Here is a 17,493-nt window from a genome sequence, read left to right on the forward strand (position 1 = left end):
CTACAAGCTCAAAAACGCGGCACGCACGAGCTGGCGGACCTGCTGCTTTCGTGCGCCGCTGTAGTGTGATCGAGTAGGGCATTCAGTTATGAAAAAACACAAAAGGTTTAACCCATTGAGACCTGAAGCCGACTCTACATGTCTCCTAAATCCCAGCAGTATTCTGAAAAACGTATGTTTCTATATCAGTGGTGCTCAATTTTTTCATGTGAAGGACCCCCAAAATGATATGTATTTGGCCGCGGACCCCCATCAAAATATTTTGTTCCAGGGACCCCCCCTGAAGCAAAGATTTGAGTTAAAAATGTTTGCTTTAAAAATATGTGTATTCAAAGATTTGCACACATTTTCACAATAAAAAAAAATAGCAGATCTACAAGCTCGTATCGCGGCACTCGGTGCCGCGCTACGAGCTTGTAGGTCTGCTATTTTTTAATAGCCCAAAGTGTAAAATAATGCTTTTTTAGCTCAAATCTAAAAATGGCACAGGTCCAGATCTTAATGGGTTAAATATGAGATTAGAGGTTTCTGCCCGACAACACCGATATGAGCTTGTTGAGGAACGTGGAGGAAGGGATGGCGGCCTACGGTAGGACGTCGTTTCTCAACGTCGGGGTCCAGGGGGACCACCAGCCGGTCCAAATGGCACGTCACAACGGGTCTGTGACTCTGAGAGTGTACGAATAGAAGAACCAAACGGATTCAAACTGTTTTTTGGTAAATAAACGCCCTACTTGATCATACTACTGCGTCACACCAAAGCATCAATAGTAGATCTGCCAGCTAGAAACGCGGCGCGAAGCGATGCGTTTTGAGCTTGCCGACCTGCCGATTTTAGAATTTGAATCCGGAAAAGTAACACTTTTGGACATACGAAGGTTTCCACCCAACAATGATGATATGATAAAATAATAGGGAAATAACCTGGCTGAATGTTTTTGCCCTGAATTCTTCTTTAACCCATTGAGACCTGATGCCGATTCTACAAATGTCTTCTAACAGTTTTCTGAAAAACGTATGAACGTATCTATATCAGTGGTTCTCAAACTTTTTCAGGTCAAGGACCCCCAAAATCATATGTATTTGGCCGCCGACCCCCATCTCAAAATGTTTTGTTCCAGGGACCCCCAGAAGCAAAGATTTGAGTTAAAAATGTTCGCTTTAAAATAATATATATATTCAATTTGCACACATTTTCACGTTTTTTCAAAAATAGCAGATATACAAGCTCGTAGCGCGGCACTCTACGAGCTTGTATATCTGCTATTTTTGAATAGCCAAAGTGTAAAATAATGCTTTTTAGCTCAAATCAAAAAATGACACAGATGCGTTGGGTATCAAAGGGTTAAGGGTCTGTAACTCAAGAGAGCTTACAAATGTAACCAAATGGTCCCGTTGCGTTACACAAAGACAGTGAGGATTTTCCAGTGTAGATTGCGATCCCAGAGATAAAAAATCGTATATCAAACGTGGGTTTCCGTGGCCTAATGCATATCAAACTGGGGGATCTTTGAAATTAAAAAAGGTCAAGAACCATTGATAAACTATACCGAAACCCCAATTTACACTGTAAAATCCTCAATTTAGCTTTGCGAGCGTACAAATTGGTTCCATTCGTACGCTCTCGGAGTTACAGACCCGTGTTAAGGGTCCGTTTGGTTCCATTGGTACACTCTTGGAGTTACAGACCCGTGTTTAAGGGTCCATTTGGGGGCCCTGCTAGGGGTCCCCGGGCCGGACGTTTGACAAACCAGTGTTGCTAGGGGGGACATTCACGCCCGGGCCTTATAGGAAGAGAGAGAGAGAGAGAGAGAGAGAGAAGAACCAGCCGTGGGATAGTTTCCATGGCAACCCACACCGTTTCCATTGACTGCCTTTGCGCGCACGTAGCAAAAAAAAGACAAATTACACTGGCCGGGGAGTGAGGGGGGAGGGGTGAGAGGGGAGGGGAGGGGAGGGGGGGTCTGTCAGGTTGTTAGCCCCCGGGTCAAATTCATGTTGTTTTATTTTCTACACTATTCCTATGGGTGGGGGGGTGAGGAGCGGGGGGGGGGGGGGAGGGATCAACTAAAAACCTAGTTAATTCCCTACCTGTAATTTGCCCTCGGGCAATTATATTATAAATGACAGCCTCCATGCTTTTACTGATCAAGCCTTTGTTGTTGCGTGTGTGCGTGTGTGCGTGTGTGCGTGTGCGTGTGCGTGTGCGTGTGCGTGTGCGTGTGCGCGTGTGCGTGTGTGTTTCAAACACATTCAAGGTACACGGGTTAACTAACTGCTTCTAAATGGTCGGATCTGTAACTCTGAGAGCGTACATACATGGAACCAAATGGACCCCTATTACGTTTGTACTCTCTCAGAGTTACAGTAAAGGGTCCATTTGAACCCCATGGCGGTCCCTGGACCCCCACTTTGAAAACCAGTGGGTTAGGTAAGCTGTAATGACATGGGCGCTGTCTGCCATGGCTTTATCTCAAGGCCATGGGGCGGGTGGGGTGCAGGCCGTGTTGCCAGATCTGCTTATTATGATTTCCCCCCCAAGATTTTATTTGAAAATAGCAGATCTACAAGCTCACAACGCGTCGCGATGCGACGCGTTGTGAGCTTGTAGATCGGCTATTTTCAAATAGCTGATGCATATGTTTAAAGGTAGGGTAAGTGATTTGCTTTGGTTAAAATAAGTGTTAAATAGCTCTATATTCTGATAGTACTCATTGCTATAGAGTGTTTGTTCAGTATTAGGAGTCTCCTTGTCTCTCCACCTCTTTATTAAACAGAAAATGCATTTTCGTTTCAGTTTCAGTTTCATTTCCAATTTTATCCAATCAGGATAGAGAACTCAATCAGGATACAGATTAAACAAGTGAAATTGGAAGTGATGACACTAAGAAATGAGCAGGCAAAATTGGAACTGGAACACTATACAAATTAAGCTTAAAAATGGGTACTTTCTCCTGATTGGCTGAGATTTTGACACCTACCGAAAAATGTATTTTCTGTTTATTAAAGAGCTGGAGAGACGGGGAGACTCCTGTTACTGAAAAAACACTCTATAGCAATGATTACTATCAGAATATAGTATTTTAACCTTTTAAAAAAATACTTTTTGTTTTAACCAAAAAATATCACTTACCCTACCTTTAAAGTGCTCATGTGGCCCAAATAGTCACTTATTTTTGGGCTTGTTTTCCTAGACCCGGTTGCTTGTTTCTCTCACAGAATCTGGCAACACTAGGTGCAGACAGTCAGTCAGTCAGTCAGTCAGTCAGTCAGTCAGTCGCTGCCACCAGCAAATTATTACACATTCTCGAGCGTTTTCCCTAAATAGTGTGTTCTGCCACACAAACGTCAGGCAGCATGTTTCCCATTTGTTTTTAGTACCCTCCCCGACCCCCTGCACCCACCACCACCCCCTAAAAGCTAAACAAACACACACTGCGTAAACAACGCTGTAAAACGGCGGGGGGGGCATGTTGTTTAAAGCGGCAAGGGGCTCCATTAACAAGCAAAATGGAACAAATGTTGGAATGAAGTAGCCCCGGTATGGTGTGAGCGTGTGAACGCGCACACGCTCGCTCGCACGCACGTTTGTATTACTTTACTTGTGAGGAAATGTTTGAAAATGCCATTTCCACCATTGTTGGCCATTTTGAAGCCTTAACCCTCAAAGCCTGAGTTTTACGCTTAATTGTGTGCCAGTGTTATATATAGCTATCCATATGCCCACTGCGCGTCACGTGGCGCCAGTGGTGGAAAGTAACTAAGTACATTTACTTAAGTACTGTACTTGCTGTACTGTACAAAATAATTGAGGTATTTGCACTTTACTTGAGTATTTCCAATTTCCAATACTTTTACTTCTACTCCATTACATCTCAGAGGCAAATATTGTACTTTTACTCCACTACAATTATTTGAAAACTTTTGTTACTAGTTACTTTTCAGGTATAAATTATGATATTATAAAATACATACATTAACCACTTTAGCCCTGTTTTATACCTAGGCTATTTGAAAATAGCCGATCTACAAGCTCACAACGCGTCACGATGCGACGCGTTGTGAGCTTGTAGATCGGCTATTTTCAAATATGTTAGTACTTTTACTTTTGGTACTTTAAGTACATTTTGATGCCAATACTTTTGTACTTTTACTACATTTTGAATCCTGGACTTTTACTTGTAACAGAGTATTTCTATATTGCAGTATTGGAACTTTTACTTAAGTAAAACATCTGAGTACTTTTTCCACCAACTAAGTATACATCCGGCATAAGTCCAACCACCCCAACCCCTAAACCTAACCTCCAAATGCCTAATCCTAACCCCAACTCTATTCTTTAACTAATTCCAAGTTTAACAACTCAAAACATTTGTTTTACCATACAACCATTTATTTTGTGACGACCAGGAAAATTGCCCTCACAATGTCTTTCTCAAGTTCTACTTGTACTGACATTAGGCCCTCACAACTGACATTTGGCTCTCACATGGTATAGCAGTAAAAGTAGTACACACACACACACACACACACACACACACACACACACACACACACACACACACACACACACACACTGACACGCACGTGCACAAATTACTCACCCCACTCTCAGGAAAGGTGGTCCAAGCCAGCTCTGTGGTTGCCCATCGGCTGTCCATTAGGGTCTCTGCAAATCAAGAGAGTAGGAGGGTTGACAAACAATAAACTGGTAGCTGCCTGGGGAAAACACAACCGAGTCATTAGACAATGGAAAAGGACCACACCGGAGTTTCTGCTCTTTTTATATAAGGAGAGAGTTGGTATAAGGCCCTCTTTATATTATACTTAGTTTAACCCATTAAGACCTGGAACTGTGTCATTTTTAGATTTGAGCTAAAAAGCATTATTTTACAATTTGGCTATTCAAAAATAGCAGATCTACAAGCTCATAGCGCGGCACCGAGTGCCGCGCTATGAGCTTGTAGATCTGCTATTTTTGAAAAATCGTGAAAATGTGTGCAAATCTTTGAATATATATATATTTTTAACGCAAACATTTTTAACCCAACTTGCTTCTGGGGGGGTCCCTGGAACAAAATATTTTGATGGGGGTCCACGGCCAAATACATATCATTTTGGGGGTCCTTGACATGAAAAAGATTGAACACCACTGATATAGAAACATGCGTTTTTCAGAATACTGTTGGGATTTAGGAGACACGCAGAACCGGCTTCAGGTCTCAATGGGATAATAGGTAGGTGTCCCGCACCTACAAGCTCACAATCTACAGATCTACAAGAATAGATCCTACTCAAGAGAGTAGGAGGGTTGACAAACAATACGGGTAGCTTCCTGAGGAAAATACATCCAAGACAAGTCATTACTAGACAATGGAAAAGGACCACACCGGAGTTTCTTCTCTTTATATGTGTTTGTAAAGCCAGCTTAATGCTTAGTCGCGCGGCGTGGGTGTTGTGCATCTAAAATAGCAGATCTACAAGCTCAGAAGCGCTGCGGTGCGTTCTGAGCTCGTAGATTAGGTGCGTGGCGCGATACCGCAACACATCAGACTCGGCACGCTCCACGCATAATCATAATCTTTTATCATGGCTCATAATCACCTCCCACGCACAAAACCAACTTTCTTCAAAGTTCGCACCAAAGTGACAGGCCGTCATGACACCCCAGAGATCCCCCTCCTAATTAAAGCTCCCTCAGACAAGAGAAGTCCTAAGCAACGTTCTCAGATGACAGTTTTTTGTTGTCTTTCTTTCTATATTAATTTGTGCTACGCCAGGCAACACATTCTCCAAGACAATGCCAGGAGGAAATAGTTTCATTAACTGGCATAACTCCACTCCACAGAGATTAGAAGAATAAAAGCACAATTTCAGTGGAATGTCACGTTTGGGTGTGACACGGTTATGCACCAGTGACGTAAACTTGAGGGGTGCAACCGTGTCTGTATTTTTCAACATACGTTAATATATCTATTGTCTAGGGCCGTCACCATCATTACATTTTGCTTGACGATTAATTGTCACGCAAATAATTGCGATTAACAATTCAATTGTGTTTTTTGGCATTGGAACATTGGAAAAAAGGAATAGAATTCACACTTCTGTTTTGGCTTTTAGGCTTTGTGAAGAAAAGTTGCACTGCGGCAAATATGACAAATAAATTAAATATACAAAGAAATGACATGACTGCCATATTTAACTCATTAACTGCACCCACTGCCAGAGATTTTGAGATTTTCTTAATTTTTCAAGTAGTCACAGAATATTTATCTCCAGTATGATTGATCCCCTGATGGTTGCTAATCACTGAGGGTTGCACTGTGTGGTTTCACTAATGTCAACGAGGTCATCACGACCTCGTTGACATTAATTGTCTGCCTTTGAAAATAGCATGTCTGGACCCAAAAAAATAAATACAATACAAAAGTGCTCAGGAGCCGTTTTTTTTTTAAGTTATAAAAATTAATGGAAGTGAATGGAGCAGTAAATCTTCGGATCGCGTTATCTTTTTCAAACTCGTCCATGGCAGGCTGAGCCATAGCAGAATTTGACGAATTAACTCGTTCATGGCAGGCCATGAGTTAATAAGTTAATAATGTCAAAATAGTGGAAATAGCCGCTCTACAAGCCTGCTCTACACACCTACGACGTGCCGCAATGCCACGCGTTACTTCTAAGCAGCGCGTAAACCCCACGCATCACCTTAAGCAGGGGGGGAGGGGGGCAATACAATTCTTACTCTCAGGCCCGTTGTGGGAGCTACGCCTAGGGCTGTCACGATTACAAATTTAAGTTGACGATTAATTATCACTCAAATAGTAGTCAAATAGTGGCTTTTAGCTTTCGTAAACAAAAGTTGCACAGGTCAGATATGACAAATAACACATATTTAATTACTTTATACTTAAAAATAAACATTAATAGTGGAAATAGCCGATCTATAAGCTCAAAGCGTGTCCCATCGTGACGCACTTTGAGCTTATAGATCGGCTATTTCCACTATTTTTGCCATTTTTAAAAAATATATGACATTTTTTAACATGGAATTGATTATGACGATTATGCAAAAATAATTGCGATTATATAAAATAATTGCCATTAGACGATTATGTAATAATTGTGACAGGCCTAGCTACGCGACCCTTTTAAGCGACCCTTAAAAAATGGTCCGCGACCCACATATGGGTCCCGACCCAGGGGCCTCATACTGGGGTTTGCCTAGGGCCTCCTGATCCCTAAGCACGGCCCTGGCTATTGCACTGTCTTAGTGTGAGACCCCAGAGATTGCAATCTGCCTGTGGCTTCCCTGACTGACAACAGGTAATCTCAGGGCTTTTCCACCCCCCAGCTGTGTTTACGACTCGTCGACGAGGTGAAGGAGGGTCACACTAACACGAGGCAGATGGGGAATAAATAGTGGGATCAATGTGTTGGTGGAGTACGTGTGCTGTCAGGCCATCAATCTACAGCTGTCTTGACTTCATCAGGCAGGTATCACCTCGTGTGCACCCCCTTGCTTTTCTTCATTTGGCTTGTCTTCATTTCACTGATGCACTTCAAGTGCATCTGTATGCGAGTGGAATTTCATTGTTAATATATCTTTGCTGTCGGGCAGAAAACTCTTATCTCCGTATTTTAACGTGATGTTTTTTTTTTCTCCGTAAATTAGCGCCCTACTTGATCATACTACCGCAGCAGCATCACACAAAACCATCAAAAGCAGCAGATTCGGCCTAGGCCGTGGCGTCGCGGTCTAGGCACCCTTGGTTGAAATCCCTTAACAGACAGCGTGCCGCGGGTTCGCGTCCCGTTCCCGACGGCCTTTGCTGCGTGTCTTCCCCCGTCTCTCTCCCCATTTCCTGTCAGACTACTTTCTCTGTCCCTCTCCAAATAAAGCAATAAAAAGCCCCAAAAAAAAATCTAAAAAAAAAAAAAAAAAAAAGCAGCAGATCCACAGCTTCGATCTGCTTCTTTTTGCAATTTTTTTTCATTTAAATCCTGAAAAGACATAATGAGGTTTCCACCTCGACGGAGACGATATATGGTATTGTTAATATACAATAAAATTACAATTGCAATTTAGGCATTTGGCAGACACTCTTATCCAGAGCGACAATAAGCAAATAGTTTAACCACTTTAACAATGTTTTACTTCTATAATAATCTAATCTACAAGATCACAACGGCGCTGTGAATACTTTTGTGTGGCGCCGTAGTAGGATCAAGTAGGGCATTCATTTACGACAAAAACGCAAAAAGTTAGGTAGGAGGTTCATGCCCGACGACAACAATTTACATTTGAGGGTACCGTACCTGGACACGAAAACATTTGAGAACCACCGCATTAAGACAGGTATCACCTTGTGTGCGCCCCAGTTCTCCTCATTTTCAAACTGCATCTGTATGCAAGCGGCCTCTCATTGTTCCATTGTCGCTGAAGTGTAATTACTTGAACAATTACAGCTCTCTTTTTTCTCTTCTTCATGCAGACTCATTGAAACAAGGCCCGCTGTGTACCATTTGCTCGCAAAGCTGTTAACAGCGTTTAAGCAGGGTGCCAGAAAAGACACGTAATTTCCTGCGAAATACCCCCTCAGGGCTGTGAGACGTGCCCTCCAAACGCAGCGAGACCGTCAAATACTAACACTGAAGTCTTTCTGGGGGGGATATCACCATGTCACCTTGTTTTCGGTGCCACAATGCTAATTTGACCTTACGACGCATGCATTGTTTTAGGCACATGACAAAGGATAAGATATTGGATCTATCTGCACACATTGTAACCTGCACTTTTTGACAATGCTGCCAAAAGATAAGCTATTGTACCCTGTACCGTTGTCTAAGACAGCCGTTTTCAACCCTTTTCATATCAAGGTCCATTAGTTATTCGGCATTTGAGGCACGGACTAAAATGTTATGTGATTTTACCTCTCAGACCCAAAACTTTGAATATTTTGTTGTCGTTGGATACGATTTTAAGTAATGTAATGTTTAACAATGTTGTAATGTAATGTTTAACAATAATTTAACTCTTGAGAGCGTAAAAATGAAACCAAATGGACCCGTCAGGGTCCATTTGGTTTCATTTTACGCTCTCAAGAGTTAAAGATCTATAAGATCATTTGGTTACCAACATTTGTTTTGGATCATTTGGTTACCAACTCTCCATTACTTAGCTGGGGACCACCTGGAACCCCCTCAAGGACCACTGGTGGTCCCCGGACCACTGGTTGAGAACCACTGGTCTAAGACAAGACCCTAACCCCAACTTTTATTTCTATTGCATACAGTATTTTAAATTTGCACTACTAACACCTTGCTGTTGCAGTGAACTACTAGCACAGTTCTGCGGAACAAGTCCTATCCGTTGACTTTGACTTAATAAACACTAGGTTTATTCAGTTTAGCTCACTTTTATTCAATGAACCGGCTGTAGCCTCACGACGCCGCCGGTTCGGTTCCCCTCTGTGTTTCAACGTGTCCCAACAACAACACTCACCGGCACCGCGCATCATGCGTGAACCATTAGAGTCATAATAAAACCTAGAGTATGGACAGCCCCGCCCCCACCCACTTATTCATTTCAGTGAAAGTTGCTCACCCAGGCAGAGCGTGCTTCCCCTGGCTGGAAATACGCTCTACTTTCGCATTTGGGCACCAAACACGGAATATTTGAGCACCAAGCATGCGCACTATGGTTTCAGGCAGCGGTGTAAAGTGACTAAGTACATTTACTTAAGTACTGTAATTAAGTACGCTTTTGAGGATACGCTTTACTGAAGTATTTCCCATTTTCAATACTTTTACTTCTACTCCACTACATCTCAGAGGCAAATGTTGTACTTTGGTTCTTTTACTCAAGTACGTTTTTAATACCTTACTTTTACTTGTAGCAGAGTATTTCTACACTGCAGTATTGATACTTTTACTTAAGTAAAACAAAATTGAGCACTTTTTCCACCATTGGTTTCAGGTGATAGAAGCATGCACAGTAGCGTCCTTTATGCGCTAAGCTTGCACTTTCAATACCCCCCCCCCCGTTCTGGGGGGCTTGGCGTGCCATAACCACTTAAACCCCAGCACCCTTATTGTGGGGAAGGCTTTCACGGAAAATAGCCGATCGACAAGGTCACAATGCGATTATTGCGACTATTTCTTTTCCAGCTTTCCCACACAATAACAGAAAACAAAAAAGACACTAGTATAGAGCCCTGAGGGACTCTATTTGGGGTTTAAGTGGTTAACACACCACCAACATTTCACTGCTTTTAAGTGACAAATAAAACCCCTGTTGCGTCCTCTGGATTCTTGACATGCGCAGTATGTCTTTGACGTCCCACTAACCTGTTGTTTAACCATTTTAAACCATAAATACTTCACTGACCGGGGTCCCCCAGGGGTCTATGCTTGATCCCTGCCTAAACACCAAATGTCTTCGATTCTACAAGCTCACAACAGGGTCGCAACCTTGTAGATCTGCTATTTTCGCCGATTATGACATGGCCCAGAATAGGAACACTAGTGGGTTCATGTTGGTTAACCCATTAAGACCGGGAACGCACCTGTTCAACCACTTTAACCATTATTTTAATCTTTGGTTATTCAAAAATAGCAGATCTACAAGCTCATAGCTCATTTAAATTGTGACAATTTGTGCAAATCTTTTAATATATATATATATATATATTTTTTTTAAAAACATTTTTAACTCAGATCTTTGCTTCTGGGGGTCCCCTGGAACAACATATTTTGAGATGGGGGTCTGCGGCCAAATACATATCATTTTGGGGGCCCTTGACATGGTAAAGGTTTGAGAACCACCGATATTATAGCAACATACGTTTTGTTTTTTTTAAACTGTTGGATTTAGAAGACATTTTGTAGAATCAAAGAAGCAAAGTTTCGAGTTAAAAATCATATATATTTTTTTAATATATTTTTAAAATATCTTTAATACTCTAGGTTTTACATTTTCAAGATTTTTCAAAAATAGCAGATCTACAAGCTCATAGCGCGGCAGCTTGTAGATCTGCTATTTTTGAATAGCCCAAAGAAATCTAAGGTGACACAGATGCATCCCCCGGTTTGAGTGGATTAAGTGGAATTGATTTCTCAGTTATTCGCCTGCAAGCGGAGCTGCTTCCGAGCTGAAAATAAGCACACATAGGGCCCGCCGTGATGACCTCAACATTATGCACGTTGAGGTAAACATCAATGCCCATTCATCATTGATGAGGCCGGGGAAATGGCTGTCTACAGGTTCTACAGGCTGGAGCTCCATGTCCACGCGTCCCCAGCATGGTGGAAAGTAACTAAGTACTTTCGCGTACTGTACTTAAACAGGTGGTGCCATGGTTTTGCACTTTTTCTGTTTTTCCTGTGTCTATGAGGTTGACAGAACTTCATTAAGCCCCCTGGTGGTGTTTTTATGGTGTTTTATGTCTTCTCTGACTATTTTGAGTTTCTACCTGGAGGCTGAAACCTTGAGGGTCAAACGTGCCAATAGAAAAACAGCGCTTTAGTGACATAGTAAAAACATACCCTCCCCCTCGTTATCATAACACAACAGGTGTGGGCATGAGGAGGAGGAGGAGGGACTAGGACAGGTGGGTGGTGCTAAGGTGGAGGAGGAGGTGCTAAGGTGAGAACCAGGTATACTTAATGAACTGGAGGCGTGTCCACATAAAAACATAATTTTAACCATTTCTGTACACTTTTTAAAAAAAACTCTTCCTAGTATAACCATAATACCTGATGATTATGTTTTTGGGGGGGGGGGGGGGGGGTCACTGAAAATCACGGCACCCCGTCTTTAAAGGACAACTTTGTTTTTTTTACAACAAGGGTTATTTTAGTTATTGGTAAATAGTCATTAACGCAGCCTCTATGGTTTTGATTCATGGTGGCGCCGTAACCGGCAGATTCACGCTTTGGCCTATACGGTTCAAGAGTTATAGGCCAAAAATCTGCCTGTTAGAGCGCCACCATGAGGCTGATTTGAAAAATGTAGGGCGGCATTTATTCCTTGGCCTAGTGGGGATGAGCGTACAAAGTTTCACGGAAATCGGAGGCTTCGTTCATGACTATTTACCAATGGACAGAATGCCCCCGCCCCCCAGTTAAAAATCACTAAAATCACTATAACGATAGAAAGCAATACATGATTTATTTTGAATACTCATCTTTTAATTATTATCATTACAAACTAATAAAATAACCCTTGTTGTAAAAAAACAAAGTTGTCCTTTAAACCCTATATGGGCGACCCTCAGGGCTCTATGCTAGTGTATTTTATGTTCTGTTATTGTGGGGAAAGCGTTTGCAGAAAATAGCCGATCGACAAGCTCACAAGTTCACAACCTGTCGCGTTGCAACGCGGTTTAAGTGGTTCAGTACAATAGTCTGGTACTTTAACTTTACTTGAGTATTTCTATCTTTCCTACTACATCTCAGAGGCAAATATTGTACTTTTTACTCCACCACAATTATTTGAAAACTTTAGTTACTAGTTACGTTTCAGATTTAGATTATTTTTCCCAAACATACTGATCTGCAAGCTCAAAACAAGGCGTCAATGTGATGCGTTATGGGCTTGTCATTTTCTAAAGAAATTGGAATACTTCTACTTTGGTACTTTAAGTACGGTATACGTTGATATAGGGCCCATATCTCGCCTTATCCCAAATACATATTTAAATAGTGAAAATAGCCGATCTACAAGCTCACAACGTGTAGATGTAGACCAGCTATTTTTCACTATTTTAAAATATTTTTCAAAATAAGCCCAATAAGGTTAGGCATATGGGATAAGGCGCCACGCAAGATAGAGCCCCAATACTTTTGTACTTTTACTCAAGTACATTTTTTAATACAGGACTATTACTTTTTTATAGTAGTACTTCTTCCATCCTTGCAGATCCCTGCAGGATCCAGGTTGTCTCCCCTTAATAACCCTTGGATGTCTGATGCTGTACACCTAGTCACCTCCCCTCCTCCACTCTCCCCTCTCTCCCCTACCAATGGCCTCAGGCAACATGGAGTCTGACTAATCTCACGCTCAAGTCTCCAGTGGTCCCACACAATCACCCTGCTAAACAGACCTCGCCGTGTGTGCTCACACTCAACACAGAGTGCATTAGCCTTCAGGGACAGTGGTGGAAAGTAACTAAGTACATTTACTTGAGTACTGTATTTAAGAACAATGTCGAGGTATTTGTTCTTTACTCGAGCATGTCCAATTTCCAATACTTTTACTTCTACTCCACTGCCATCTCAGAGGCAAATGTTGTACTTCTACTCCACTACAATTATTTGAAAACTTGAATTACTAGTTACTTTTCAGATATAAATTATTATATTATGAAACATACATTAACCACCTATTTCATGGCTAGGCTATTTGAAAATAGCCGATCTACAAGCTCACAACGCGTCGCAATGCGACGCGTTGTGAGCTTGCAGATCTGCTATTTTCAAATATTTTAGTACTTTTACTTTTGGTACTTTAAGTACATTTTGATGCCAATACTTTTGTACTTTTACTCGAGTAAATTTTGAATTCCGGACTTTTACTTGTAACAGAGTATTTCTTCATTGCAGTATTGGTACTTTTACTTAAGTCAAACATTTGAGTACTTTTTCCACCACTGCTTCAGGAGAGCTAGAGACAGACCCTACAGGCTCAACATCTGAGAACAGACTCCAGGTGTGTTTGTTGCAGCTCGACACAATGTATGGAACAAATGGTAGTGCTTCCAGTTAGGACCGGGCAATATGACAATATCACGGTTATTACACACTTTTGCCTCGATTTCGTTTTAATGAAAGCTATGAGCGCACTCACTACGCGATGCTATACACGCTGTGAGCTTGTAGATTGGCTATTCTCCCTATTTTTCTACGCCACCATTGTACAACGAAGCAATATGCAGGCTTAACCCATTGAGCCCTGAAGCCGATTCTACATGTCTCCTAAATCTCAACAGTTTTCTGAAAAACGTGTGTTTCTATATCAGTGGTGCTCAATCCTTTTCATGTCAAGGACCCCCAAAATGATATGTATTTGGCCGCGGACCCCCATCAAAATATTTTGTTCCAGGGACCCCCAGAAGCAACGATTTGAGTTAAAAATGTTCGCTTTAAAAATATATATATTCAAAGATTTGCACACATTTTCACGATTTTTCAAAAATAGCAGATATACAAGCTCATAGCGCGGCACTCGGTGCCGCGCTATGAGCTTGTATATCTGCTATTTTTGAATAGCCCAAAGTGTAAAATAATGCTTTTTAGCTCAAATCTAAAAATGACACAGATACCAGGTCTTAATGGGTTAAGTGGTTGATCGGACTGATCAATTTACTCGATTATAGTTGTGTCGATTCGTTGATATACACTTTTTTTTTACTAAATCATCACCAAAAGAAACAATGCTTCTCGATTGTTCGATTAACCTACATGTACATCAGTTTCGATATACCTTCAGTTAACTGCCCAGCCCTAATTAGCCGGCAGGAGAGATAGGGATGTACTGTGTCCACAAACATCTGAGTCCAGACTCAGGTGTGTTGCTGCACTGCAGTACGCCACAATGTATGGAACTAATGTGAATACTGCCAGCAGTAGTTCTCAGGATGATCTTTATAAGCCTCAAGTCCTGCTATGGATGTATATTACAACCATCTCAGCCCTCAGTAAGAAGATCTGTGCCGTCCAACAATACGTGGCTTTTAACTTTGCATCATCATGTCGTCTGTTCACTGTCATGTTTGTTAAAGGCATATTAGGTCATTTGACCCTGTGTTTACATAACAAACAACATCACTTTTTGTTTTACTTATCATTTCCCTCTAAACCAGCCGTTATTAGCCACTGGAGAAACACATAGCTTTCTCTTGCTGTATGTTGGTGTTTTCACTGTTTGTTTTGGTTGTCCAAAAACGTCCCCGTCTACCAAAACAATAAAACACCAAAAAGCAGTGTGTCTACAGGTAAACACCACCATACTACTCTCTGTGACCGTGTGCGCGCGTGTGTGTGTGTGTGTGTGTGTGCGTGCGTGCGTGTCTTAGCATACATTTGTTGTTAGCACTTATGATCCCATAGCATGGGAGGACGGCCGCCGTTCAGAGTATGGGGAAGTCTCGGGGAAGTCTCCCCATTGGCTTTAAGGACAGCCAGTCTCACCCATTGGCTTAAAAGGACAGCCAATGATGAAGAAGTCGAAGAGGTCGCTAGTAAGTAACGAGTATTGAAAGTCTCTTTCTAGACCAGGTCTTCAACCTGGTCAAAATGAATTTAGTTTTGTTATGTAAATACAGGGTAAAGTTACAAACTATGCCTTTAATGAATGGGTCTTTTTTTTGGTCAAGTGCTGCAGACCTTAATGCAAAATGTGTTTTTGTTTTGTTTTTCTGTGTTGGAGCATGTCCATCATCAGTCAAAGATGGCAATTTCTCTTTCTTTCTACTGAAGTGGACTTAAAAGGAAGTTTTTAGAACTAATCTTTCATTTTATTCCCAATGAATTCCATACACAAGACAAGACTGAATGACGATGCCGTTTATCCTAAAGGCAGACAGAATCCCTCCACACGTACTGCCATTAAGGATCCCTCTCTCCTCCCTCCCGCGTTATATCCACTCTGAAGCCTCGTTTTCAACAAGATCTACACGATCACGATGCATCGCATCACTGTGTGTTGTGTGTGTGTGTGTGTGTGTGTGTGTGTGTGTGTGTGTGTGTGTGTGTTGTTGTTGCTGTTTTCAGATGTTTCGGAACATTTTCACCTACAGCATAACAACACGCCCCAAAACTGAGGGCAGGTTCAAAGTGGTTAACCACTTAAGCTCGGTTGACCGGAGTCCCTCAGGGCCCTGAACTAGTGACGTCTCTGTTTTCGCTCGGCATGAAATATCTTCGCTGAAAAATAGCCGATCTACAAGCTCACAATGCGTCGCTTGTGAGCTTGTAGATCTGCTATTTTTCAGCGCCGGTTCTCCCCAGACAATGCGGATGGATGCTGGGGTCTAAGTAGTTAAAAGTACAACCCTGGGGACAGAGATGCTCTTCCAGTGAGAACGTGTCCTTAGTGCCTCAGCACCCATGACATTTACTGGTTTTGATCACTGGAGCCCAAATGCCATAGAGCGCTGTATTCTCACCATGCATGCACGCACACACGCACGCACACGCACACACGCACACACACACACACACACACACACACACACACACACACACACACACACACACACACACACACCATAGAGCTCTGTATTCTCAGCATGCTTCGGGAGCATGCGCGCGCACACACGCGCACGCTAATGTATTATTCACTTTGTGAATGATGAAAGGGAACCCTCGCCTCACATTACCGTGACACGCACATCCAACAAGTAAACATATGAAATATTAACGGCAGAACATCATCTCCAGTGATCGCGGCGGAGTGATCAAATACGCCGCGCCGTCTATGAATAGTCCATCACAAAATGGGTGCTATACCGCTCTCTGAAGTGTGTTAACTTTTGAGAGGCTACACTGACAACATTTGACTAAAATCTCCAGTTAATTTCCACTTTCGTGCGTTTCCCTCTCTCTCTCTCTCTCTCTCTCTCTCTCTCTCTCTCTCTCCGCAGAATCCCCCCCTTTTATAATTCATAATTACAGTCCGACGTGATGCTCCGTTTGACGCGTGATGAGCAGTTTTTCAAACACGGCAAGTCGGAGCTAATTCAATCTTTCCTTCAGGGCTGTTTGCATTCTCCTCTTTATGGGTCGATGGATAATTATTCATATTGGTATTTCGACGTCTAGAGCGGGAGGCAGATGAGGATAACGCTCTCTCGACTCAGTCAAATCCTATCGTATGATAAAGCGATCCGTGAGGCTATTTGCAAGTGGCCCCCAAATAATTGGCAAAACGTTTTTTTTTTTTTAACCCTTTAAGACCTGAGGCGATTCTTAAAAATGTTTTCTAAATCCTAACAGTTTTTTTTTTTTTTAAATCAGGCATTTTTTCTTCAAAAATAGCAGATCTACAAGCTCATAGCGCGGCACTCGGTGCCGCGCTATGAGCTTGTATATCTGCTATTTTTTAATAGCCAAAGAAATCTCAAGTGACACAGATGCGTTCCAGGTCTTAATGGGTGAAATAATATAATATTAATATAAAATCTATTTGTGTAAATGAAATGTCATGGTGTTTCTTCTTTTAAAACCTTGAAAAATTAGTTTTCATTGCCGATAAATAGGAACTTATAGTATACTGTGTTAGGCTCCATTCATTGATCCAACCTGGATTGGAACACAATCGATTGATTGATTAAAATACACATGCAAAAAAATACATGCTCTGAAAATGCACGAGGTCCACCCATGTGACCACTGTCGAGTGGTCAGATGGGTGGGCCATTTCAAGTAGATTTGGAGGTTTTCAAGTAGGCCCTGATACAGAAAAGGTTTGGGAACCACAGCCTTAGTGTTAAC

The 17,493-nt window shown here is 42.0% G+C and overlaps 1 protein-coding gene across 1 annotated transcript in view; it reads left to right on the forward strand.

Moving 5' to 3' along the window:
- Positions 1-546: 546 nt before the first annotated feature.
- Positions 547-17,493, forward strand: part of LOC311045955 (ephrin type-B receptor 3-like) — a gene marked incomplete at its 5' end in the record, with an annotated part of 83,070 nt that continues 66,123 nt past the window's right edge. Inside the window, 1 exon segment of the mRNA XM_084058027.1 lies at positions 547-589. Coding sequence (XP_083914153.1) covers positions 547-589 — 43 coding nt within the window.

Source organism: Gymnoscopelus microlampas, assembly GCF_963454915.1.
Source record: "Gymnoscopelus microlampas genome assembly, chromosome: 5".
NCBI classification, from domain to species: Eukaryota; Metazoa; Chordata; class Actinopteri; order Myctophiformes; family Myctophidae; genus Gymnoscopelus; species Gymnoscopelus microlampas.